General features: G+C 42.2%; 2 protein-coding genes across 3 annotated transcripts in view; one reads left to right on the forward strand and one right to left on the reverse strand.

Moving 5' to 3' along the window:
- Positions 1–17,993, forward strand: part of rnf13 (ring finger protein 13) — a 51,498-nt gene extending 33,505 nt beyond the window's left edge. The window contains exons 5-10 of the mRNA XM_061738462.1: positions 7,508–7,595; positions 9,081–9,171; positions 9,962–10,067; positions 10,179–10,272; positions 15,584–15,664; positions 16,706–17,993. Coding sequence (XP_061594446.1) covers positions 7,508–7,595; positions 9,081–9,171; positions 9,962–10,067; positions 10,179–10,272; positions 15,584–15,664; positions 16,706–17,070 — 825 coding nt within the window. The 3' untranslated portion in view covers positions 17,071–17,993. The remainder of the gene's footprint in view (positions 1–7,507; positions 7,596–9,080; positions 9,172–9,961; positions 10,068–10,178; positions 10,273–15,583; positions 15,665–16,705) is intronic.
- Positions 17,994–18,674: 681 nt separating this feature from the next.
- LOC133458504 (profilin-2-like) lies at positions 18,675–25,420 on the reverse strand. 2 transcript variants are annotated; one of them, XM_061738463.1, is made up of 3 exons: positions 25,113–25,417; positions 22,543–22,735; positions 18,675–20,517 (listed from the first exon to the last, which is right to left on the reverse strand). In XM_061738463.1, exons 1-3 carry the CDS (start codon positions 25,239–25,241, stop codon positions 20,420–20,422), a joined length of 420 nt encoding a protein of 139 aa, XP_061594447.1. In that variant the 5' UTR covers positions 25,242–25,417; the 3' UTR covers positions 18,675–20,419. The 2 variants fall into 2 exon arrangements, with proteins under 2 accessions (XP_061594447.1, XP_061594448.1); XM_061738464.1 differs by lacking the exon at positions 18,675–20,517 and adding an exon at positions 20,529–20,916 and having other exon boundaries at positions 25,113–25,420.
- Positions 25,421–27,259: the final 1,839 nt, after the last annotated feature.

Here is a 27,259-nt window from a genome sequence, read left to right on the forward strand (position 1 = left end):
TGTTTCTGGCATTTTTTATTAGAGTCCACTCTTCATCTGAAATTGGTGTAATAGCTTTGCAGCTATTCACTTCAGACCTGCAGCATATGCAGGAAGATGTGACACTGGGTGGAGAGGCAGGATCATTTTACTCTCACTTTGGTACGTGATCTCACAGCGTCCTGTAAATCTCCCTGAATGACACTTTATTAGGCTGAAGGAGCCTCAAACAAAGTAACAAGGTTATTTTGATTTTTGGAGTTGACAATGATTTCAGGCACCCAAATATATACTTTCAAATGAACATATACTGTATATATATAATTTATACTGCATATTATCATTTTTCCTGTTTAATGCAGACATTTAGTTGGAAATTCAGGTGTTGACGCTTCAACAGCGTCTCTGGTGTGGCAGTCAGCTATTTGGTGTTCTGTTCGGACCATAAAATCAACACGCTGTCGCTGTCTTGTGATCAGGAACCTTGAAGTCATCGTGGTGTTCACACTATGTGACTGATCTGCGACGCTGGCTTAGTGTGACTCTGACCCAATCATCCATCTGGTCTCCTCTCCAAACCACGTTTTATCAAAACATAGAAGGGAAATGAGCCATAATTGTACGCAAAACAGAAGTTTATTACTCTGCAATGGTCTGAGGGAAGCAGCGAGGACGACAAGATAATTTCTTGAGAACACAGATGGCCAGTTTTGTCTTGCTGAATGTTTACAGTACCTCTCCCCTCGCTTTGCAGGTTTCCCTTCTTCAAGGTCAATTCATGTCTTGCTCTGTTGCAACACACTGGCGAGCAGGTTCAATACAGCTTTGAGTTGTTCAAACATAACATACACATTATTGCAAAGGGCCAGCGATGGGTTTTATGCAGCAACTTATACAGGAGCATCAAAGAAACAACTAAGAAGGCTGCAGAATTGATCAGATCAACATTGTTTTACTGCTTGTCACCCTGACTACGCTTCGTTTCTCTGATTCGTGGTCTGCCTGTTCAGTGGTGTCCAGAGCCAGTATCTGCTGGTACCGCTCCAGGAAAGTCAAAGTTGAATCCAGAGGAACCAGACTAGTTATTCATATACGATCAGAATTGGGAGGGCTGGCCACCCTTAAGAAAATAAAACTCATCTTTGGCTCACTGATGGGGGAGGATCGGGTGTGTTGATTTTATGGTCTAACAGTAAAGATAGCATCAAGCACGGATGAGGAGCGAGCTACAAAAGGTTCATTATGAGCCTGCTTATAGTTCTCCAAGTAAATACATCACATTTGATAGTAGTGTTGATGTAAATGTTTGCTTTTACTCTGGGCTTATAAATCATGTTACTTACTCTTAGAGCTCATTCACGTGGCTTTAATTAGGCCAATTAAAATGAGTTTAGACTTTAAAAAAACAAACAAAAAAAACTTGTTAACCTTGTTAGTTTGTGCTTAATCCATTAAAGATGAAGAAACCTTTTTTTTTCTTTCTTTTTTAACGTAGTCTAATACCTAAAAGGATAGTTTAAAAGACATTGCTCCAGGTCCGGGAGGGAGATAACTGCATATGCTGCATCTGGTCTTAATTGGCAAAGGCCAAGTCGGGATTAAGTCAAAAGGCCAGAGGCTGTGCTTTTCAGATAACAGGCTGCTGCAGTTTATTATGTTTCTCTTTTTTTTTGTCCACATCCTGATGATATAAAAAAGAAAATGATGTGGGGTTTGAAGGAGGGGTAAAAAGAAAATACAGCCAAGAGAGCCAAGTCATGCTGTCACATGACCAAAAGAAGAAATGTAGAAATACTTTTGAAAACAGGCACTTAGCTCTTTGTTTTTTATGTGTAGCTTTCCATTTCATGGGTACAATAAAAAGGTTTAGAAGTTTCAGCCCCATCATCCAGCTCACCTGGGGGATCCAAAGGTGTTTCCAGGCCAGCTGAGAGACTTAGTCCCTCCAGCGTGTCTTGGGTCTTTCCCGGGGGTCTCCTCCCAGTGGGACGTGTCAAACCTCACAAGGGAGGCATCCTTGGGAATCCTCACCAGATGCCCGAGCCACCTCATCCGGCTCCTCTCGATGCGGATGAGTCTCTCCCGGATGGCCGAGCTTCCCACCCTATCTCTAAGGGGGAGCCGGGACACCCTGCGGAGGAAAGTCATTTCCGCCGCCTATATCTGCGATCTCATTCTTCCAGTGAACCACCCACAGCTCGTGACCGCGGGTGAGGGTAGGAACGCGGGCTGACTGGTAAATGGAGAACTTCGCCTTTAGGCTCAGCTCATTCTTCAGCACGACGATGCAGAGTCTGCATCACTGCGGATGCCACACCGATCCGCCTATCGATCTCCCGCTCCGTTCTTCCCTCACTTTTGAACAAGACTCCGAGACACTTCAACTCCAGCCCAAGTGTCAAAATTAAATCGGTTGCATAAAACTGTTTAGGATTAAGTTCCCATATGAGCAGAGCGCAGAGATGCTGAAGGAGAGCAGCAGGATTCCTTTCCATCATCCCTCAAGGGTAGCAGCAATTTAGTGACATGATGAAAGCTGTTATGAATTTGAATGATGGTGCTGCATCTTGGCGGGAGGGTCTGAAGATCGTGGAGGAGAGATCCTGCTTTTCCGATGCATAATTTGTTTGCATGTGTTTTTGTATGCCATTCCAGTCACAAGGTCTTTTGAATAATTGATTTATTTATTCTAAGAGGTTTTGTGTCTCCATTTTTGCCCCCTCCTCCTCCTCCTCCTCCTCCTCCCCTCTTCTGATTTCTTCGCTCTCATTCGTCTCAGGAATGCACCGAATGTTCTTATCTCTGCCCATGCAAACACAAGGGTGAGGCAGCAGCGGTTGAATTTCTCAGCAGATCCCAGCCACAGCACACACTGGCATCCAGATGGTGTGCAACTAGGAAGGGCTTCTTACTTTTACTGTAAAATCCTCTCAAAAAAGATTTTTAATGACCCTACAGACCAACTTTATCCACCCTTGACCATTTTTTCAAAGCATTTTTCCTACATTCTGGCCTGTGCCAAATGTTGCGTTATGTATTTTCACCCAACCAGAGCTGACGTTTTTTTTGTTGTTGTTTTATATTCCTTACAGTCTTCTGCTATATTAGAAGCATATTTCATATTCTTAGTTGTATCATACACAAATCACCTTTCAATTGTTTAATTTTGCTCCATCAAAACACTCACACACACACACACACCTAGATCCAGACATGCACATTGTGTGCGTCGCTTATCCAGACAGTCTGCCTTTAGATGCACACAGAAGCCATTGATACCTCATCACAATGCACCCTCACAGCAAAACACATGGGATCACAATGCTGCGGCTGCCGTACACGCTGCTTTACGTATGCCTGCGCATAAAATCGTGATGACAAGGAGCAGACAAAGCGTCCACACAGGCCACAATATGCACACACAGCGTTCACCCTCGCAGGTCTAAATGGATTTCCCTGCATCACAGCAGAGTTCAGTGCTCATGCAAAGAGAGCAGCTCTGGCCGCGTTGACACTCCTGCACGCTCATTTCCAGGGGTTTCACGTGAGCGAGACCTTGCATGTTAATGAACGGCAGACTAAACGGATTTCTCTCTATTTCTGCTCTGCATCGGACAGTCTGCACAGGCCAGCATCGTACTCACTTTCACCGGCTGGGTGTGCGTGTTAATTACCAGCGGAAGGCGCTGAATAATGAGCACAAGCATTTCTTCAGCCTGCAAGTCACAGTAATGGAAATGTCAAAAAAATACACATATGTTTTTTCCTGCTTTACTAAATTTTAGTGGTCAGTTCTTCCCAGTTGTTTTTACAGATACTTCTCCATCACATCTGTTGTTTTTCTTTTATAATTCAATGACAGTATTATATATTATTTCTATTTTTTCTTTTCGTTATAAGCGACTAAATTAATATGGTGTAAGAAATTAAGTGCAATGTATTTTAATTTTTTTAAATTTAATTTCTGTGCCAGCATAACATTTTCAAACCACATCAAGTTCTATTTTGCTGTGTTTCACCCATCTTTATTCTTTTCTTGAAACACAAAGCAGATATAGGTTTTGGGAGTTTACTTTTATTTGGTGAAAAGATGAGTATCCCATTTAAATAGTTTCTTATGAATTCAGTTCTTGGTTATCACACTTCTATCAGTGGCTATAATAACGTCTACCTGGCTGCGTCAATCTCAGAAGTCGTGTTTCCATGACACTTTTTCGCAAAAGAAAAGAGAAAGTCTGAATTTGTGACAAAAGTAGCACTGCGGGATGTCAGTGTTTCTATTGAAGGGTGTTTTTCTCTGTATGAGCGTATCTCCTCTCTCTGTATCTCTTCCTGCAAGACTTCTCTTCAAAACAATTATAAAGAAAATCTGGACTTTGAATAAAATGGACAAAAACATCTTTAGTCTTTGACAAATTGTTGTGATTGTCACTACTGCTGTTGAGAAATAGTCGGATGATGAAGACAGCAGACAAATCATTCAAATGATTATTCAGAGGCAAAGCCATTATGTAATGCAGTAATGATTAGGTAGAGTTAAAGCACGACTACATTGTATTAATTAGGCCAAAAACAGCTGGATACTAGATTTTAATTACTTTAGATTGACCGGCTGTCACATCCAGCTCTTTACAGGATCTTTTTCTCAATATTTGGGTTTTGTGCAAATCTAGGGGTAATGGAAACACGACTAATGGTGCATTTTGAAGTTAATACCGGGCGATGAGAAGCATGTGCAGGACAGGATAGCGTCGAAGCACAGATCTGAGGAAGGATACGAGAGCATCTCTGCAGCAATGAAAGGAATTTCTTTGTTGAGATGAGAAACTTTGGAGAATGTCAAGCTCGTGTGCTGGTGGCCAGATAAAAGTTATTACCCACTGAAAGATGCAAGACAGATCCCTGGAAAATTGCCAAGAGTAAGCTTAGCTCATGAGAAGTACAATCTCTCATCTGATGACTCAAAGACTGAACTATTTGGCCGCGATGTCTAAAGCTATGTATGTGTGAAGGGAACCGGCACTGAGGGTCACCTGGTTAGGACCAGCCTTACAGTCAAACATGGTGGTAGTATCATTCTCCAGGAAGATTTTTTCTGTAACAGGGACAAAGATTTGCCAGAATAGACAGAAGAAACAGGCGCAGAAAAATGCAGAGCAGCTGTAACTGATACTGACGATCTCCGGCCGGGACAAAAGTGCACATTTTAACAATAGGATAACCTGAAGTAAACCACCAAGCAAATACGGGAGTGGCTTCAGAATCTGACATGAACCCTGTTGAGCAGGACTGGTAAGACCAGAAAACCGATTTGAATGCCTTTTTAAATCTTCAGTGACATGTATAGATCTGCAAATATTCAGAGCTTGCTGTTCCCATGCCAGTCTATTCTGGTGAACGTTGGTGATACAACTTTCTTGACTGAGAGTAACAGTAGTTTAAGCTTCTGCAGAATGATGCACAAGTATTTTGTAATTCATAAGCTGGATATGATTTGTCCTGAAATGCATGTATAATTAAAGAGGAGAGTAACGGTTGAGTTAAGGAAGCACTGAGAAGGACTGGAGATTCACTGATTTGACGATGACTGTCATAAAACAGCTTCATCAGTCTGTTTTTTTTTTTTTTCTTAATATTAAAGGAAACATTTACTGTCTTTTGTTTAGCGACACGATTGTCTGTGTTGGAGCACACAATGATTCATTCCAAGATTGTATTCACATCCTTCTTCCTCCAGCAAATGTGCTGTAAGGGACCAGCCTCAACAATGACCCTACAGGATACCACTGGGGTTATATCATCACTTTGTCCCTCATGATGTGTGCTTCTGGAAAGTTTGAACTATTTATATGGAGTCAATTCAACACAAAATGTGTTGCAAATCAAAACCTAAAATCTGAGAATCAAAACCCAGATTTGTAAACAAGAAATCAAAATTTCTAGTATCTTATTTCTGAGCCATACTTTTCTTGTCTCTCCGTCATTTCTAAAACCAATCCTATTTTTCAAGCCGTTTTTCTCAGTTGCACTTTTTCTAAAACCGATGTCAAATCTGCACCGCGCCAATCTACAGCAGGAAGGCGGGACATAGTCGAGATCTAGTAGCTCATTGGCTACTTGGCGCGTTATGTCATTGGAAGTAAGTTGTTATTGTCATTAACCACTTTTTCAATGACATTTATCAATTTTTCATACATGATAAAGAAGGGACAGACGTTAACAACTTGCCTCCGCCTGCTGCTGAGCAAGTTTGTGTTGCTCTGAAGTTGACACATCGCCCTACCAGGTGTAGGGTATGTCCTGCCTCCCCGCTGTAGATTGATGCAGCGCGGATTTAACACATAACAGAATTGCAGCTGCAAAAAGAAAAGAAAAACGCAACTAAGAAGTTAGAGTCCTAAAACTCGATTTTTTTCCATTTTTTTTTTTTTTTAAACTCGATTTTTCACTCCATCTGTATGTGAGTAGACAGTTACTGAGATTCCAAATCTTTCTGCCCAGCATTTAGGATTCTTGAATTTCTTTTCTATTTTCGTGTATTTTTTCCTCACTCTTCTGTTATTGAATTTATTTTTATATATATATATATATATATATATATATATATATATATATATATATATATATATATATACACATATACACACACACACACGTCATGCAACAGCTTTGAACAGTTTTTTCAGGAATGATATTGGAAATAGTTATTTGGATTCATTAAAAGTGAAAGGATTTCTTTCACAGGACAGAACCCTGTAAACACCTGTCACACTGCTGCTGGCTAAGGTTTTTACTGCAGAAATGATGAGAGAAACAAGCAGTTAAGTAGTTTGGACATTGTAACGTGTTTATATGCAGTTTAAACACATTTACAGATGTGTTCACCACCACACTTACTTTAATGGGAATGGGTAATATTGAAAGGAGGCCAGATGGCCGGAGCTGTTTTAACTTCTCATACCACTAAGCGTTATCATGTTGTGCCTTGTTTTTGGCATCTGTTTCTCTGTTTGTGTGAAAGCTTCCTGGTTTGTATCCTGTGTCACAGCTCAGTCAGCTGACTGCAGTGTTTATTGTTGGAGCAAGTTGCTGCAAACATCACGTCTAAAACAGGTTGAATGCTGCTGCGCTGCCTCCATGCTTCCGTGTGTGTGGTCTGTGCTCGCTCCTGCCGCACAAAGAAAATTCAAAATGAAAACTTATCGTCTTTGAGAAATCGGTTTTTCAGTCAAGTGAAAGAAGTCATTCATATCAATAGAAAAGGGCATGCTGAATCTGGAAACAGCGGTTGAGGAGCACATAATTTGCCGCATGCACGTGTATGACTCGTGTGATGAAACCAAAGCTGAATAGCCTGAGAGGACGGCCCGTCTTTGTCGTAAACATAAGAGTGATGCCGTTCAGATTTGGTCACGTGACAAAATCACACATGCCATCATTTTTAGACACATTGGCATCTCATTCTTGTGTAGTAGCTGATTTTAGACTTCTGATGTGTTTTTATACATCAAATGTTTTCTCCTCTCAGGTCCTCAACGCTCAGAAAGCCGGGTACAAGGCAGCCATTGTCCACAATGTGGACTCCGAAGACTTGATTGGCATGGGATCCAATGATTGTAAGTTAACACCCTGCACTCCACTCCCCCCCAGGCGCATGCACGAACTGTGATTAACCGTTAGCTTCTTGTCTTAAAAAAAAAGTATTTAAAAGGATTGAACATAACAATGTAAATATGCCAGATATAGCCAATCTCTAATTTTCATTTGTAGTCTGTTTTTGTGGACAAAAAGTTGCTCAGATTTTTAGTTAGGAGTGTGAAGTCTCAGGAAGGTGTGGGGTGTTCTGCAGGCAGGATATCTGCCAGGCGTTTCCGTCCCCCTTCAAATTACACAAATTGAAATTGCAAATTGAAAGTTTCCTTAATGGGAACCCATCCATTTTGATAAACTAGCACATATCATTAAAAGAGGGGGGGCTGGGGTAAAGTGTTTTGCATAACTGCAATTAAAACACTTTTTCAGGTCACATGAAATACCAAGAGTCACATTTGCTTTTTTTGTAGAAATTGCCCCCTTTGCGCTCAGTAGGTTGGACAACAGGAGTTTTGAAAGCACTGCTCTTCCATGAGGTCGTGGACAACGATGTGTCTTGTGGCAATTAGTTTTATAACATATGTCCTTATTTAAAATGAAACTAATGATTTAATGCCAGAGTGGCTGCAGGAATGGAAATAAATCTGCCATAATTTAAAAGATCTGAACATCCATTCTCTTTTTCATTTTTTTCCGGAAGCACTTATCGTCATTTTACAGTTCACCTTTATTGACATTTCAAACCGAAACTGTGATAGACACATTTGGGTTCTGCTATGGCTTTTGTGTTGTGAGATTGTGCGTTTCATGTTTTCACTTGCACCAGTCACATTTTATCCCAAAGGCCTCGGTTCTTAGAAGGACCCACTTTACACGTTTGGTGAGACTGGTTTTCATACATCTCATCTTGTTACTGTAGCCCAGTAAATGTGTCAATGTAATTAAACTCAATTCTTTGTTTTGTAGTCAAGTACCATTTCGAGTACATTTTCCATTCACAATTTAAAAATCAAAGTTTGACCATTTCTGAACTGATGAAAGCGATGGGCCGACCTCACTCAGGGGCGGAGAGGAGGAAGACGCAGCCAAGAGCCAGAGGCCAGGCCTCAAACCTCCTTCAGCCCAAAGATCATCTTCAAGGCAACCTGGGAAAGCTTATGTTTTATTACTTGAGTGACTTTAAAGAAGAAAATTATTAAACTGAAGACTGTCCAAACGCAGTTTAAGAAAATGAGGAAAACTGTATATTCACATCCTTCTTCCTCCAGCACATGTGCTGTAAGGGATCAGCCTCAACAATGACTCCATTAGGTACGACTGTGGTTATACTGTTAAAAACAGCCTTGCAGGTGGAACACTGTCATTGCATCACTTTGTCCCTCATGATGTGTGCTTGTGGAAAGTTTATTTATATGGTATCAATGCCACGTTCATGCCACCATTTGTAATGGGAATAAAGCTTTGATAATTAATCATACTATTTAATAATTGTTCTTTTTTTGTTTTAGTGGATGTTGTGAAGCAGATCGTTATCCCGTCTGTGTTTGTGGGTGAGGAAACGGCCATCTCTCTGAAAGAGGACTACATGTACGACAAAGGGTACGACTAAACAACATCTCCTTTTTCTGGCCATCGGTACCAGCAGAACCAGATTCCTAATCAGCTCTTTGCACATTTTTCTACATTAACATTCTTTTCCTTGACTGTAAAAAGCTGGCTGCCTATCCTCTGGATTCCAGCTCTGAGTTAAATTTGTTGTAAGCGTTCGCTAATGCCGACTGCATGCTTCGAAATCTGCAGAGGTGGGGATTTATCTTGTGATGCGATGTCACTGCTGCTGCTGGCATCATATTTTACAAATGTCTCCATGTGGGCTAAGTAAGAGGTCAGAGGTGACATCCTAATTTTCCACTCAGCTGGCCTGGTTATGTTCAGTAGCTTAGGCAGAGTTGGTTTCCAGGGCTCATGCTGCACCACATTTTGCGTAAATCAATATTCCATAAATCCAGAAGGCATGTGGCCAGTTGATTTATAAAAGGAAGCAATGCGTCAAAAACCAGGGAGAACATACTGCTGCAGCACAAGTAGTGCTGAATATTGGATAGATTTTTGAGTTTAGTTGTAAAAACAATTCTTCTGATGTCTGTTTTTGTCTCTAATTTTTTTTTCTCTAATTTTAATAAACAATTGCATGTTTTTTGTCTAGATGGAGTTCAGATAAAACTAAGTCAAGTTTGATGTTGATAGAGAGAAGCTGTTATGTGACTGGTGACACCAAAGAGAGCATCCTTCACCCTTCAGCTAAATGCTGCTAAAACATATGCCTGTATTAAATGTCTATGGTAAAGCATGTGGCCTGGTCCTGACAATGCTCTGCCTGTTCCATCAGGGGGCACGTGGTTCTCATCCCAGACTTCAGCCTGCCGCTGGAATACTACCTGATCCCTTTCCTCATCATTGTGGGAATCTGCCTCATCCTCATTGTGGTTTTCATGGTGGGTACATTTATAGTATCTTCATTCTAACCTGAGTCTTTATTTAGTGTGCTATCAGTCCCAGTGCAGTCTAAACATCTTTCTTTTTTTCATTCTTCCTGCTGAAATTAGATAACCAAATTTGTCCAGGACCGACACAGGGCTCGGAGGAGCCGCCTGCGGAAAGATCAACTCAAGAAACTTCCCATCCACAAGTACAAGAAAGGTGGGGAAGCGTTCTCAGACATCTCACCTTGTAGTGATGGACAGATTCAATCATCATTTCACTTTCTACGCCTGCTTCATCTTGATCGAGATTGCTGGAGCTGCACCAGCTCTCACTGGTTGGGGAGGAGGCTGATGAATTTAAATGTTGATTATGGTTTTGGCTAGGGCTGTGCGATTTAATCGATTTTAAATCTAAATCAGATTTATTAATCAAGACGATGTTAAAAAAAGGAAAATCGGAAAATTGATTTTCCTTTTTTGCAGCTTTGCATTACAGACAGAGCTCGTCTAGTCATCTTTGTTTGGTCAAAAAAATTGTAAATGTTGTCACTTTACTAAACTCAAGGAGGATTTACAGTATCTTTCAATTGCACTTCATTCCCAATAGGGAAATGTGTTTGCTATTTTTCTTTAAAAAATGAAGATAAAATATTTGAAACTATTTATTCCATTGTCTTTTGTAGTTTTACCAAAAAAATCGAAATCGAAATCGAAAATCGGGTTGTCAGAGAAAAAAATCGGGATTTTATTTTTGTCCAAAATCGCCCAGCCCTAGTTCCGGCTATCATTTTTTTAGGACTATCAAATATTGTACAACCTTAGAGTTGCATCATTTCCAGTATTTATTGTGGGTGTTTAGATGTTGACTACCAGAAAACATCCTCAAAGATGCATGGAAAACTTCACTGGAGAAAAACATGTATTTTCTGTTGTTATGACGACAGCTGTGTGCCCGCAGCTTCCACTCCCTCACTTTTTTTCCTCCTGTTCTGTGCTGCTTTCTTCTCACATGATCCAACAGAGTGTAGAAATGTCATCTGTGTATTGTGACACACCGTTCTCCACCAGAACTCTCCACCTTGGAGCTAATCGGATTAATATGGACTTGATTTCTCTTTTTCCGCCAAACCCCAGCGTTGCAGATTAGAGCTCGTCTCTGTTGAGACCGAACACATGACTGATAGTTTGGAATGTGATGTCGGTCACGCCGGAGGTCTGGCTTAGTCAAAACTCGGGTGAATTTTGGTACATCGTGTGCGGCTGGTGCGATTAAAGCGAGGAGAGATGTCAGTGGAACCTTCATGTGGAATTTTGGGCAGTTTATTTGAAACTTGTGCAGCTTTATTTAGGTTATCATTCCCCTCCAGTCTGAATGTAAAAGTCAGACTGGCATTGCTTTGGTTAGAAATGCAAATCCCCTTTTGGACTATGGTGAAATAAGATTGCTTGTGCGTTTGGAGGGTTTTTTGTGCCAGCTGCATTACTCCTGGAGCCCTATTTATCAAACTGGGCGGGCCTTGGCTACAATAAGCTGTGCAGGGGGGCCACGGGGAACCTGAAAGAGAACCGGTGGCTCATAAGTATTCCTATCGCAAAGCTGCAAATTGAAGGAGATGAACTGCTCCTCCGTGCCCGGCTACAAATATAAGAGCCGAGATTGTATAGTAGCCGTGTCTGTCACCTCAGACTCTGCGGTTTGTGCTCTCTGGGTGTCTGCGCCAGCACTGACTCAGGGTTTCCACAAGGCGCTGTTACAGTCGATTCTGGCCACCGCTACAGTGAGTTCAGATGTTCAGGAAACGGCCTTGTGGGGGGTTGGGGGGGTTCTGCAATGCTGTCAGCTGAGTCAGAGCATTTAGCCAAACAGAAAGGGGACGCCAGATTTCTACCTAATCACCTTTTAAGGTCTTTGCTCTGGAGCAATGCTAGCTCTGCAGGAGCTGTTGTTGAGTTGTGTTGTTAGCCCGTCCTCAATCCAGGTAAGAGGAAATCAATCTAATAACTGGGTTTAGCCAGTTGCGCTTCTTTTTTTGTTTTCAATACATTTCCTTCTGCAGACTTTTAAAGGAAAAGTGTTCTAAGCTTTTACCATTAAATTCTAGTCACATCATGGGCACTGCAGCATGTGCAGGAAAACTACCTGCATGTTAAGGCCAGAGAGAGGTGTCAGCCGTGACTTTATTGTGCGCTGAAGACTACAAAATGAGGGGGAAGGCAGGGACTGAAGAGCTAGAAGGAGATGAGCTTTTAAAATCTGCGCAGTACCGCTCTTCTCCTCTGATTCAGGCCAGACGACTCAAGGCGACGTTACCACTGCGAGCATAAAGCACTCCCATTTGTGTGGTGGACCCTGCTGCATGCAGGTTATGCAGAGAGGTAGGTAGGAAAAAAACCTGTGAAACAGCTCTGCAGCCTCAAGTTGAGCCATTTTTAAGAGCCTAATACACAAAAACACATTGTGTGTGTATGTATTAAAAATAAAGGAACGATATTTGACTAGTTCGTTTAGTTTTTGCGCTTTCTGTTGGACAACAAGCGTCATGAGCTGCACAAGAATGTTGCCGTCTGGAAGATGTTGGGCTCCATGCCTGAACTTTGAGGAACATCAGTGCAGCAGTGTTTATGTGTGCAGCACAGAGTGGGAATGCTGCCCAACGGGGGGCCGAGGCCCCGACGAGCCGCTAGTGCTGACCAGAGACGTAGTGACGGGGAGCAGGGATGTGCTGCTCTCAGAGCTGCATTCCTTCCACAACCAGAGCAGCAAACATCAGTGCGTTTTTTGCTTTATCCTCACTCATTTACGTCTTTGTCACAGTGAAATTACTGAATGCACGCAGGATCAATTCATTCCACATTTCTCATGCAACTGTTTGAAGCCTTTGCTCATAGCAGAATTAGTTTTCTGACTGCAGTTGCGGTCGCGTTCAAAAGGCTACATGTTTATCTTCCATTTAACTATCGAGTGTAAGTGAATCATGGGCCTGGAAAGTGTTAAAACAACATCATGGGATGTGTTTTTGGCTATTTGAAGCTGTTTCAGGAATATATTTGTCATCCGGCTCCTCCACTGCTGCTGTGCTGGCAGGATCCCTCGCTGCTGATGAGCTGCTCTGCCCACCTTCACACTTGTTTTTGTTTTTTTTTTACACATATTTATTGCCTTTCCTTTAGTTGCTGACATATTTACTTCCTAAAATTGCTCACGTTTGGTTTATTCTCTCTAAAATGACATGTTATATTTCATAATCACAGCGGGCAGCATGTAATGTGGGGATGCTACTTTACCTCAAACTTGCATGTGTGGAAGCGGGTTTCCACGAGCTTAAACCAAGCGCAGACAAACAGAAAGTCCCGCTGTATGAATAGTGCACAATGCTTTAATGAAAACCACGATGCCCGTGTAATTAGTGCACAATACCAGTCTGAGCAGCAGCCTGTACCACAAGATCTGTGTCAATGCACAGGATTATGTAATGGCAGCTGCCGCGGCTGTCGGAGTACAGTGCAGCTCTGCCATTAACTTGACTTATGCTTGGAGTTTATTGCAGAGCTTTGCGTCATTCCCCTCTGAGGGTGCAAGTCTGACGTGTGGCGGGAGGGTTGTGGACGGCAAGTTTTCAGCCGTCTAGAGTTAGAAACAGTGAGCGCACACACAGTAACAAACACAAGGGTATTGTTTTCAACGCTTGTTTTAGACCGGACTCTTCCTCTGACCCTCAACCTCTAATACATTCCCTCCTTGTGTGTTGAGACAGGAAGCTGAGCTCACACACACACACACACACACACACTCGGAACAGAGCAGCTGCAGTGTATCAGCCCTCAGTGTGTGAAGCATGTTGATGTCAGCACTGAGGGGCTCTCTCTGTCCTTCTGGCCCGGGCACCCGGAGAAGCGCCAACCAAACTGTGCAGTTACATTTTTATCCTCACGATTCCTCCGTTTTTCTGTCACACTTTCTTTCATTCGGTGTGCTCCGGCTCCTGCGTTCATCGCTCATCTGAAGTTCAGTAGGGCAGCGCGGCTCCTCTGAGAGCAGGACGACTGGACGACTAATGAAGAATTGTGGAGCGGAGAGGAACGTAGGGGATCCCCACGACCTAAAGTTACCAAGCATGAACTCACTGTTTGCAGTTGGCATAGAAAGATCCTCTGAATCTCACGTTTTAAGTTCCAGATCAGTCCAAAGGGGGTGATTTGTCCCGTATCGCCGTAGATTTGCTTTCTGCTGCAGAGGCGCTGCACTGTTTATCAGCGTGCAGAGCCCTTGGCATCGTTAAAGCTATTTTCAGGCTTTTGTCTTAAATTGTGAGCGTTATAGGTGTTTGCATTGCCACAACAACAAAAAAAAAAAGGGCATAGTACATGGCATGTGTTTGTACAACAGCCAGCCCTGTTCATTATCTCCTCAAACCAGTCGGCGTGGTTCGCAGGACAGAGTTCAGCCGGCCACTGAACGTTTTCTGTCTGCGGCTCTTAGAATAGCTCCGTTATTGCCACAGTTCAGCATTTCCTGAGTGTATCCTGGATCCACGCCTGAGCAAACGCTGCCTCTTGTTAACCCTGACTGGCGGGCAATGAAGAAGAAGAAGAAGAAGAAGAAGATTGGGCTCATACTTGTGTTGCCCTTTTGACAGGTGTAAAAAACAAAGCTGAAAAAACGTAAACAGGAAAAAAGAACTGGGTTTATTGTCTCAAGCTGAAGTTGCTGACTTATGGAGAGTTTAAAAAAAAAAGTGGAAGTGGGGGGGCGTTGAGGAGGATGGAGGATGGGACTCCCCTTCCTTATACGGTCACATGCAGCCCTGGCACGAACACAGAAGGTCTAGTTTGGGAAAACATACTCTTTTAAAGCTTGCATAAACACACCAGTCATGCTCCCCTCCAGACCCGACGGGGAAGAGGGAAGGGAAGGGAAAAGAAGGACGCTGTGGAATTTGGATGGGAGCGTGTTTTTAAATTCCCGAGCTTTTCGGTCTGCAGTCTTTGCACCTCGAGTTACTTCAGGATCTCTGATCGTGGTATATTAAAAGCTGCTCCGTCCATCTGCAGGCCGAGGGCTGGTCAGGACGGGGTGGGTTCAGGGACATATTTGGACAAAGAATGGAAGGAAATCAGACTTGCCAGGCAGCTGGAGTTCCTAATTGTTTCGCACATCATGGCGCTGCCTAACCTCAGTGACCAGTGACAAAACGAGCATTAAAAGCAACCGTGCTCTCATTACACAAATGTTGGGATGGAGTTAATTTAAATCTCATTTAAATCTACCACAGGGGGTCATCATCTCGGATCACATTTTTGGGAGGATCGGCAGTACCTTTTATTGCTGCTTTTAATATTGTGAATGAACGAGTCCTGAGCCGTAATCAGCAGCTGAATGAATCCGTAGGACTAATGAGCCCCTCGTGTCAGAGCGCTCCAGCTATCTGACAGTTATGCGTCTCAACTGGCTAATAAGAAACGAGGATTATCATTGCTGTGTAAATCTGCCCAATAAACTGAATTTGTGTTCTATTTTTCTTACCCAGGGGATAACTATGATGTCTGTGCCATATGCCTGGATGAGTATGAGGAAGGAGACAAACTCAGAGTCCTGCCATGCTCTCACGGTGAGTCTTGTGCACCAGGAAGCCGTTACTCAATAGATGTAAAACTCTTGCTCCTTGTTATCTGAGAAATTAAAAATAATGAAGCTTAATAATGCAAATGGTCTTTTAAAACCAATGCCACGATTAAAGGGGACCTATTATGAAAAACACGTTTTTTCTTGCTTTAACATATATAAAGTGGTCTCCCCTCAGCCTGCTAACTCAGAGAAGGAGGAAAGCAACCAAATTCTGCAGTGTCTGTACAGCCGCCTGGATGAGCCGTCCAGTCTGATTCTGCGCGTTTTCGTTACGTAATGAAAATGCAAACCACGCCCACAACTATAAAACCATGTGACTGCATGCGAGCGTCCCACTATCGTGTGGCACTGCGTGACATCGGACGCTCTCTGTCCATCTCCCTCCAGCAGCTGCCACTTTGAGGTTTTTGTAGTGAAATGAGGAGGTATCATAGAGATAACTTCTCATTTCAACTAACTGGATCAGCCGTTCCTCATCCGTGACCGTTTCCTACAGCGCTTTCAACCGGCTTTCAACGCATGCGGCAGGAAACGGCCAGCTCAAAACGGCGTGCCGCGTCGTACTGCGACCAGTTAGGACAGTCCAATAGAAAATAAAGCAATGATATTGATTTTGTCGCTGACGCTCACTCGCATCGCATGCAGTCATGACACGGTGTTAGGACACGGTAACTCCGCCGGCCGGAGCTTCCACAATTTTTTCGTAGCGGTGTATCGCGTCATCGCGTCAGGCAGCCAATCAGCACAGTGCCTCATTATCATAGCCGCCCGCCCACTCAGAATCCTGCATAGATAATGAGATTAGAGAATGAGATGATAGACATGTCTCAGAGGCTGAATTTCTAATTTATTTAGCAAAAACAATCAAAAGCTTGTTTTTAAGACATCCAAGGCCTGTTTAAAATAGGGATTAGATGCCATAATAGGTCCCCTTTAAGTCTGAACAAAATCAACAAATGAGGATGTGATTAACAGATTGAACTGAGTTGGTTCCGAGCTGACAGCAGGGTGTTCTCGTCTGCAGCTTACCACAGCAAGTGCGTGGACCCCTGGCTGACCAAAACCAAGAAGACGTGTCCGGTGTGCAAGCAGAAGGTGGTCCCCTCGCAGAGCGACTCCGACTCGGACTCGGAGGAGGGGGACAGCAGCCCCGAGGAGAACGAGGAGGTGTCTGAGAGCACGCCGCTGCTGCGCTCCCTGGCCTCCACCAGCGCTCACTCCTTCGGCACCATGTCCGGAGCGTCGCGCTCGGAGCAGGACCAGGACTCCTCCGACTACGAAGAGGACGAGCTGGACAGCAGCGACAGTGAGGAGGAGGTTACCGTGGAGACTGTTGTGGTGCAGATGCAGCAGCCGTGCTCTGAAGAGCACGACCTGCCCCGAGCCTGAAAGGTCTCCCTGAAACCCCCCACACCCACCCTGACTTCACCACTGCAGACTTTTGTTCGGGGCGGGCGTGGACAAAATCAGAACGGATTCATCATTGCTTACGATTCATTGTAACCAATCTTGGAGTTCAGATACACATTTAAGTTTTTACATGATTGTGGTTAAATTTGCTGAGTTCCAGGTGTGTTGACGGGTCGGTCTGGTTCTCGGAGCAGCTGCTTGGCAGATTTGACAGGACTGATGACATTTTTAATACGGTATACTACATTACTGTACTCTTGTCATAAAAAGATAACTCAGAAAGGTCCAAAGGTTCCAGACACAACAACGCTCAACTCAAAGTCCAGGACGAGTACTTTGTGTGTATATATTAAGTACAAATCACAATAAGTGACATCTTAATCGACTTTCTTCATGCTAAATTGACAACGCAAACCACTATGCAGAACCCCATTTGTAAAAATGGAAGTTGTCATCAAATTTAACATTTAAAGCCACCGCAAGTTTCTTTTGCCAATTTCTTTCTAGCCTGGTGTTTTGGTGTCAGTTTATCTGTTACAATGATTGAATCAGATTCACGTGTAAGAGAAACTGAAGACAAACCAGTTAACACAGGGGGGGGTATAAAAACAAACACTCCATGAGGCATCACATGAATGTGAGTTACACTAGTTTCACACTGCCTTTGGTAAACTTGTTGGATTTCGTTTCACGGTTACGGAGCTGTAGGCCTCGTAATGCCTATTGCAGTTGTCCAGATTTGATACCATTCATGAGAAATGTGCAGAATGTTCTTGTCCTCCATAAAATGGCTCGATTTCTGTTGTCACGTTGCCTTTTCATTTCATGTATTGTCGTTTCTCCTGCCCATGCATGTCTGTTTATAGTTCAAACTTGCTTCAATAAAATGACACTTGACAAGACTTCAGTGTAAATGATTAACTAACAGGGAAACAAAGATTCTCGCTGCAGCAACAGCATGAACTTGCATCCATGGACACTTCCAACACTGATGAGCAAATTCTGACTCAGCTCAAGAACGTGGAACTGTCCACCCTCACCTGTATTTTATCTCCAAGACTAAAAATACTGAAGTGTGGCCCAACAGTTCAAGGTCCAAATGTAAACAAATCTAGTTGTGGATAATTACATTTTTCTGCCAATCTTAAGTCAAAGGTCAAACTTGACCACGTGATGAGGCAGGACCACTCAAAAACAATCACACGAAGGCCAAAGTAACTTCTCGGCCTCAGTAACATTTACTCAAACTCATGAACGCTTCTAAAGGAGCCATTTCAGTGACGTGGAAGTTTTCTAAAATGTTTCCTTCAACAAGCTGCAACCATAAACAGCTGAATGTCATTCAATATTGGCTTTAACTGGGATCTTGAGATAAATGATTACAATGTATGCATGAACTGAGGCCTAAAAACAAGATAAACTTAAGAATAGAGCTGAATGTTAATTAGGCAGTTCTACCACACTCGTTAATGTTAAAGCTTATTTAGGGGCATGTCAGTATTCACCTAAACCATCAGGAAAGCAATAAACCAGGTTTCTGATAATTGAAGCTACTATGAAGCAACAGAACGACAGACAAGACATTTGTCTGGTTGGAATAAATTTATTTGATCTGTAAACAAGGTGATAATCAATTTATGGCATTTCTTGGTTTATGCTTATGAAATCAGATGCATTAAAGACTGTATCCCAGATGTATGAAGAAAAAAAAAAGATGAGGGAAAAAGAAAATCTGCAAACAGGAAAGTTTTTTTTCCTTTTTTTTTTAATGAGTACACATATCCCACAGGCCTTAACAGTGGAGCTGAAGCTAAAAGAAAGAAAAGTGCAGATGAAATGATTTCTTAGTGAACAGTGGGTAAAAACCATCTCACAACAGATCTCTACATTATGGCACAGGATACACAGGTTCTTCAGTCAAGTTGACAACTACAAACGTCTTTGTTCCAACCAATCCATCTCCCATCTAGTGTCGTTTCTACATTTAAAAGTTTTCAGCCGTTGTCAGTTGGACGTTACAGTTAGCAGTACTGAGCGTGGACAGACCATGTGATACCCTAGAGCTCAGCTGACTATAAAGTACAAGGCAATTTATTCCACAGTTATGTAGTTGTCAACACAATGTGGGTTTGTACAAATGCATGTCTTTGAGTAGTAAAGACGAGTGAATCTTCAATTCACCCACCCTTTACCTGCCCTGGGGCTTCATGAATTAACCATGGCATTAGTGTCCTTTTTTCTTTTATTAGGGCAAACAAAAACAAAAAAAAAATGCTATCCACCACCTGATTTACAGCAATTGTATAAACACACAAGTTGCAACTACACTTGGTCCTATAAAAAAAGAAAAATATTCAAACTGGACACAATAGATGATTATACCCACGGGATATTTGTCAAAAATGGCAGCCTTCAAAAAAAAAAAAAAAAAGTTTACAGGAGCTGGCAAACAAAAACAGTATTAAGTGCCTGAGCCATTGTTACTGTGGAATGTCCATGGATTCTGCGTAATCAGGGAGGTTGTGATGCCAGGGGAGAGGCTACCAGCATCTAGATGGCAAATAAAGCTGGTTCACAAGTTAACTGATCCCATGCACAGACTACCCCTTACAAGAGGATTCAGGACAGTGACTCTGAAGGGAGAGGAGCTAAATGGTGGGTAGTTACTGATAAAGGGTCTCATATGAGGTTTAGTGTTGCCTCATTTAAGTTAATAGGTTGGGAGGAGGCGAAAAAAAAAATGTGAGGGGGGGGGGGGGGGCTTAAGGTAGGGCGGGAAATGAAAGTTGGCTGAGATATGCACGGTGTCTCCTCTCCTGGACATGGAAGAAACAAAGGAAGACATGATGAGCTTTGTTACTGCTCAAGCGCTCCAAAAAAGGCATATGCTGCTCAGAGAGGGAGTGTGTATGATTGCATTTCAGAGGATCAAGTGATGGGTACCATAAAACACAGGAAAAAAAAAAAAACCCTACTTTAAATTGACACCAACTTCTGTTGTCCAAGTTGTTTTGCCAATACTTTCTTTTTTGCTGGTCTCATTTAAGTACAGATTTGTCATGACATCCTGTTTAGCAACATGCTCATCTTTGCTATGGATCAACTTAAGAGTGCTCACAGAGGGTATAAGAACACACAGCCCAAGTGTGTTGCGGGGGGGAGGGGGGGATTTAGAGGAATATGACAACAAATGCAGGGGGAGGGGGGAACAAAATGGGGAGGGGAAAAAGGCAGAACAAAAAGAAGAACTACAAACTAGGACTGGAAGTAGTGTGAAATGCAACAGGGTGGTAAGGGTGAGTTGCTAGGTAGCTGGGTACAGGCTGCTTTAGTATCCGCTCTTCCTCAGGTATTCAGCCATCGTATATGCTTTCTTGTTGAGTTGTCCTCCATGGATACCTTCCTTCCCCATGACAATAACCATTGCTGGAGTACACAAAAGGAAAAAAAATAAAATAAATGAACAAACATGATGATAGCAGGACTGGAGCAAACAGGAACACCTCTTCCAAATATGGGGCTACATTGTTGAGGCAGAGGATAAACCCTGCACTTTTAGAAATGCTCCTGGGACTTTGTTTTACTTGGGGCTGTTCTGGGAAGAAATACGGGCTTGACAGTTAATTTTTTTTTTTTTTTTTTTTTTTGTCTTTTGAAACTTTTGTGGTTTTTGTTTATTTTAAGTATTTTTTTCTCCCTCTATTACATCACATATGCTACATATAAACTAAAACCCTGAATCCCTCAAGTATTTTGCCATCGAGTATGCCTTCTTATTCAATCCGCCTCCATGGACCCCTTCTTTGCCCATTACCAAGACCAAGACTGAAAGAAAAGAGACAGAAAAGGAACATTTAGAGGGGGTGCAGAGATCACACAAGTGAAAAGAGAAGAGCACAGAGCGAAAGGCAGCAGGCAAGACAGGAATGGAGGACAATGACACAAGGAGCAGAGCCTTTGGTTTAAAGGCTTAAAAACTTCTTTTTTTTAAAATCAGTGCTGCTGGTGGTTAAACAAGTCGTGTCACATGACAAAACTTAGAGAGAACAACAGGAAGACAAACATCAGAAGCATGCAAAGCTGTTTGGATGTACACTTTAAACAAGCGAAGCTGTTTACGCTGACCTAACATCTACAAACTTCGAGGAGTTGCAATAACTTTCTTGGCTATGTTTTTTTTCTTTACAAGAACTTATAGGATATTTATACCTCCTCTTTCCAGCTATGGACATAAAACACTAACTTGTCTCAAAGACTGCCCCCTGTTACAGGGCATTCTGTCACACTAAAGTCATTCAAATTGCTGGACAGTGTTTGTACAAATGGATTCATGTCATTTAAGTGCTGACATACCTTTCCCCATAATTTACCTCCTAAGTATGAGGTGGTTTTTGTTGACTCATTCCAATTACCCATACAGAATCCTCTAACTCCCAGCTCAAGCCAATTAATATTATTTCCTGTTGCCCATCCATGTGACTGTAGAGATTACGAAATTGCCTGAAGTTAATTTGTGCCCCTATTGATTTTTAACAAAAATCAAGAATATGCTCTCCAGGTAGAATGCAATTACTTGCCAATATGCACCATGCCAGCAGCAAGGAATAAGAAAGGGAAGTTTTTGTCAACAATCACAGGTCACACAAGCATGCAGCATCATGCTTGGATACCTCTCCTCAATACATCTGAGAACTCTGAAGCGCTCAAAAACACGTGCAGGGTAAGAGATTCACAATTTGCAGACAGTGGGAATGTTAAACAAGAAGGACAGAAGGTGCGTGCAGTTAAGGAAGCTTTTAGCCAATCCTAACCCAGACAATGAACTTAAGAGTGTGGAAGACAGGAATCTGTATGCCCTGGTACAGTCTCACCTGCAAGATTAAAGAGATCTGCAAAGATTGAGGAGTAAAGGGCATGGGGAACCATAATGACACCCCCCCCACCCACCATAGACTTCCGCCTTAAAAGTCTTTAAAACTTGAGTGCTTCAGTAACCTTTGGAGAAATGTGGTATTAACAGTGCACAACATTGTGTGCCAGCTTGTTCTGGTTGACAAACCACGAGCTTAAGAGAACTACAGCTAAAATCTTCAAATTGAAAGGACAAAGAAAAAAAATAAACTTTCATGAAAGGGACGAAAGAATATCAAAGCTAGAATCCCCTCTGCAATAGCCCACTGAACTTCAGAACCTGCTCATCAATTCAATAAGGGGGGGGAGAAAAAGACTTAAAATGCACTTGTTCACCAACAAAATTTCACTGAAAGGCAAAAAAAACCACTGGTCCAGAAAATCTCTTGTCATATATTGAGGAAAGGTGCAACATCTGTATATCATGCATGCACAACATGTAGGCTACAACAATAGGTAAACTAATGGCACTATTTCAAAGCAGACTACCATGGGACTGGCACAACTAAAACTACTAAAGAGAAAAGAGATGACACTCACCTTTGCCTGCTTTGCCTACAGAAACATTGTATGTTGGCTCTCCCCCTTGACTCTTTGTCCTGATGTCCATGGTCCAATCAGATTCAACGTGAAGGCTGTCTCTGATTACCGAGCACTTTTTACTGCCTAAGGTCAGCCCACTGGTGAAGAACGCCTCCCGGTCCTTTCCTACTAACACGTCGATTTCTTCAGACTAGTAGAAAGCAGAAAAAAAAAAATCCCAATACATTTATATGAAGGCTCTCGAGTTTGCTTTAACTTCACTGTAAATTTGAAACCTAATGGATAAATAGTTGTATATGATGGTTGAATGTACCAACAAGTAGTCAAATTCAATTGTTATTTTCACAACACCACACTTTTAAGCGTGTACATTAAAAGATAAGTTTAGAACGACATATATTGAAAGTATTAAAATAAATGTTTAACAACTAAGCAGAGGAGAGGTAAGACACCAATGAGAATATAACCAAATGTGAACTTTGATTTGACAGCTTTAAACACATCAATAACCTTCAGCCCTGGACAGATTATGCAGCTGTTTCCAATGTATTATCAGTGGCAGAAACTGCAGCACAAATCTGATAAGTGGTCTGAATACTGATATTCCTCATGTGGCTTCTACTCTTGTTTACCCTGAACAAAAATATGTTAATCTTCCATGCCTTTTAAAGTAACAAATATATGCATGTATATGAACAAGTCAATTTTAAGCTATCTGCAAAACAAAGGAGGCACTGCCCCTCAGCTCCAGAAGTGCACAGTCATTGCACACATGAAAGCCTTTAGGGCAAAAAAAAACAGAAAACTTGATTTCCAGTGGATGGGAAAGCTACCAGGCCAGCTAGCTGGGAACACAATCACTGTTTTTAATTACACAAACACCCGGTTCTCATCGACACACATTTCTGGGACACATTTTCACCATGCCCCTTTTCATATTCGGTGTCAATTAGCTGCACAACTGTTTTATATGTAGCATGATTTGGCTCAAATGCTGGTTGGACTGAAAATATTTGAAAATCTAAAAAAAAAGTACCCAAATGAACAGGCTTAAATGTTCTACTCTGCTTGATAAACTCAGTGTTGAGACATAAACACACAGAGTTCAATACAATCAAGTCATAAATTCGTGCTAAAACCCCAAAGCAGACACTCGATCTTTCGCCATGAATACCATTAGAGAAAAAAGAAATGGTTTACGTTATTTCACCAAATGATTTAATTAAAACAGCTCTTGTGAGGACTGGACACTCCCATGCAGCTCCTGCCAAAATCACGGCTCATAGCAGGGCTGGCCGACGCCTTATACATCACATAATTGTTTAAAATGACATTTACGGTACGACTCCTTTCGTGTTTAGACCCTAAGCTTCAATTTAATGTCTAAATAAAAATGACAAAATGGAGGATAGACAAAAACGTCTGACACATGCGATTAACGGCGGATTTATGGTTCCGCGTTACACCGACGCAGGGCCTACGCCGTAGGGTACGCGGCGACGCGAAACGTACGTTGCGCGTCGCCGCGTACCCTACGGCGTAGGCTCTGCGTCGATTAGGCTTAACGTGGTAGGTTGGCACAGGCAGGAGGACGGTACAATCGTTTTTTTTTTTTTTAAACCATTAAAAACACCAACTAAAAACACGACAAGCCGACCAGGTACTTCAAATAAAAAGGGGGAAAAAATTGAAGCCATGCGGGAATATATAATAACTCGGAGCGTGTCCGCCATCTTGGAGAAAAAGGGGCGGTAGTGACTCAAAAAGTGTGTCTTCGGAAAAAAAAAGCCCGGCGGGAGCGCGCACGTCGGGAGCGCGCCAACAGCGCTGGTTAGCATTAGCTGCTAAGGAGCAGGCCAGTGGAGCTAACAACGAAGCTACACGCTGCTAAACACTGCACAGAACAACACTAGGGATTGTTAGGAGGCTTTTATTAAAAAAACTAACGGGTTTAGAGAGTGATTTAAAGAAAATGGAGGGGAAAAAGGCAGGGTTTTTTTTTTCCAGTGGCATGACTTAATTCCCGCTACGCCCTACTCAACTGGATCATTTAACCGGTGTCACAAGCAAACACGACCAATTAATGAGCTACCCATGCTAAAGCCGCGTTCCATTTGCCCTCGGAAGTCGGAATTTCCCAGTTCCCAGTCGGAATTCTCAACTGGAAGGCCACTCGAAGTGGGATTTCCTACTGGGAAAGTGGGAGTTACCATTCCAAGATGGCTGCCATTCCCAGTCCCCAGTTCCGAGGTAAATGGAACGCGGCATAAAAGGTAGCGACGCTTTTTAGTCATTAAGGTCTAGTTTCCTCCCATTTTAATGTGTCGGCTGTTTTTCCCCAATCAAAATATTACACTAAAGCCGTGGTTACTTGGTAAAATGGAGAGAATAGACGTGTACGGAAGGTCTAAAGAAGGAAAAAGAAAAAAAGTGTCCGCATGCCGGATAACCATGTGTGCCGCACTCATTCAAAAAGGCCTGATATGCAGACAAAACCCCAGGCATGACAAATACACACGTCTCAGTGAAGAAAAGAGCTGATACCAGCACGAATAAAAGATACTCACCGTTATATTGGCAAAAGTACCGCCGCTAAAAGATGCCCAGACGTATTTGGCGTCCGTGTAACCAACAATGGCCGAATCCTGGCAGCTGCCGTCAGCCATCAGATTGTCCACGTAGCTTTGCCAGGACATTTTTTGTGTGAAATTAGTTCTATGATGAAAAAGGAGGTTGGATGAACGTTAGATTAGAACCGTCTCTGGCGAAAACGACAAAGGGAGATGTGGTTTAGCGGGCCTCCAGCGAGCAAACACCGCTCCAGTTCCGTCTCGTCCTGGCTTTCTTCTGGTCTCGGCAGCAGAAGAGCCGCTGCAGCCGCACGGGCGTTTGGGTGTAGTCCCCGCTAGAGGATGATTTATGCTTCCGCGTTACACCGACGCGCAGCCTACCGCGTCGACGTGGTACCCTACGGCGTAGGCCACGCCGTCGATTTAACGCGGAACCATAATTAAGGCTTAAATCACTCCGCCCGGGTCGTGATTCGGCGTTCTCTCTTATTGCATAATGCGCAACGCAGCGGAAGAATACTACGGTTAATCGTCATGGCGATGTTGTAGACAGCCTATTTCTTCTCTGGTTACTGGTTATAGATTCAGGAGTGACTCTAACAACTTCCTTATTTTCTGTTGGGTTAAACCAAGCGTTATATGCAAGTTTTTTTTTAAGTCTAAACTTACAAAGTAGAACTGTTATTGTAAGTTGTCATGTAAGTTAAAAAAGGTGTGCTTTTTACGTTTTTTTTACGTTTTGTTCTAAGATTTTTATTCTCATTGTGCATGTACAGTGAAAATCAGGAGATGTAACGTACAGATGCCACATAACAAATGCATATGCACAAAAATTGTGTGTGTATATGTTTGTTTATATATATATATATATATATATATATATATATATATATATATATATATATATATATATATATATATATACAGTTTGAATGAGAAGGTGTGTCCAAACTTCTGGTCTATATATATATATATATATATATATATATATATATATATATATATATATATATATATACACACACACACACACAAATGTATCCAATACTATGATACAATATACAATAGTGCACTTCGTAAGCAGTAAGCAGATTTTTCACAGAGGTCAATACCCTATGAAGGAAAGTTTAACAGTTTCTTTCTTTGTTACTGTCCAGGACAGTAACAAACTGGGTCCTTCACCCAGTTTGAGACAAACAAGTGACAGTTATCTCATATCTCCACCTACAATACGATACGATACATGCAATACAATACGATACGATACGATGTGATACGATACGATACAATAGGATACAATAGGATAAGATACACTTTATTGTCCCCATAGTGAAATTTGCCTCCATAGTGTGATAAAACAAATCAAACAAACAACATAAAGGTTGGACATACTCCTCATTGAACATGCTACCATTGCACACTTTAAAATATTGCATATAAGAAGAAATGGAAAAAAAACACAATGCACATACTCTGTGGTAACGTCATAAAAACTTTTGCACAATCCCTGTAGCCTCAAACAGCATTATTTGAAAGTTTGATTGAAATGGGAACAAATTAATCTTTAAATCGATTCCTTTTACAGTGCAGAACTCTGTATCGTCTTCCAGAGGGCAAGAGCTCATATTCTGTGTGAAGAATATGTGAGGGGTTGGTCACTATCCTCTGAGCCTGCCAAATAAATGATTGTTTATAAATTGACTGGAGAGGCTGGAACTCACTCCTCTCCATCACCTTCATGGCTTCATGTATCACCACTGGACTTCGATCTCCCACTAATCTGGGGTTCAGAACCATCTCCTTAGTTTTGGTCACTTTTAAAATAAGGTCGGTGGCATCACACCAGTGTACAAATATTCCCGTCCCAGAGAAAGAGGCTGATGGGCTTGTGTCTTTGTGCAGTAGACTGAGAATGGCTGTATCATCTGAACATTTTAAAACCAAATTGCCAGAGTAACGGTTTGTGCATTCATTTGTGTAGAGTGTAAAAAGAACTGGAGAACTAACACAACCTAACAGGGCACCTGTGCTGATGGACCTGGGCTCGGAAAGGGCGTTGTTAATACTGACCTGCTGACTTTGAATGTTTAAAAAGGAGAAATACCACTTGATTAAAAAAAGGCTGATACACATCTGCATTAGAT

The sequence above is a fragment of the Cololabis saira genome, chromosome 13 (genome assembly GCF_033807715.1).
Source record: "Cololabis saira isolate AMF1-May2022 chromosome 13, fColSai1.1, whole genome shotgun sequence".
In the NCBI taxonomy this organism is placed as follows: domain Eukaryota; kingdom Metazoa; phylum Chordata; class Actinopteri; order Beloniformes; family Belonidae; genus Cololabis; species Cololabis saira.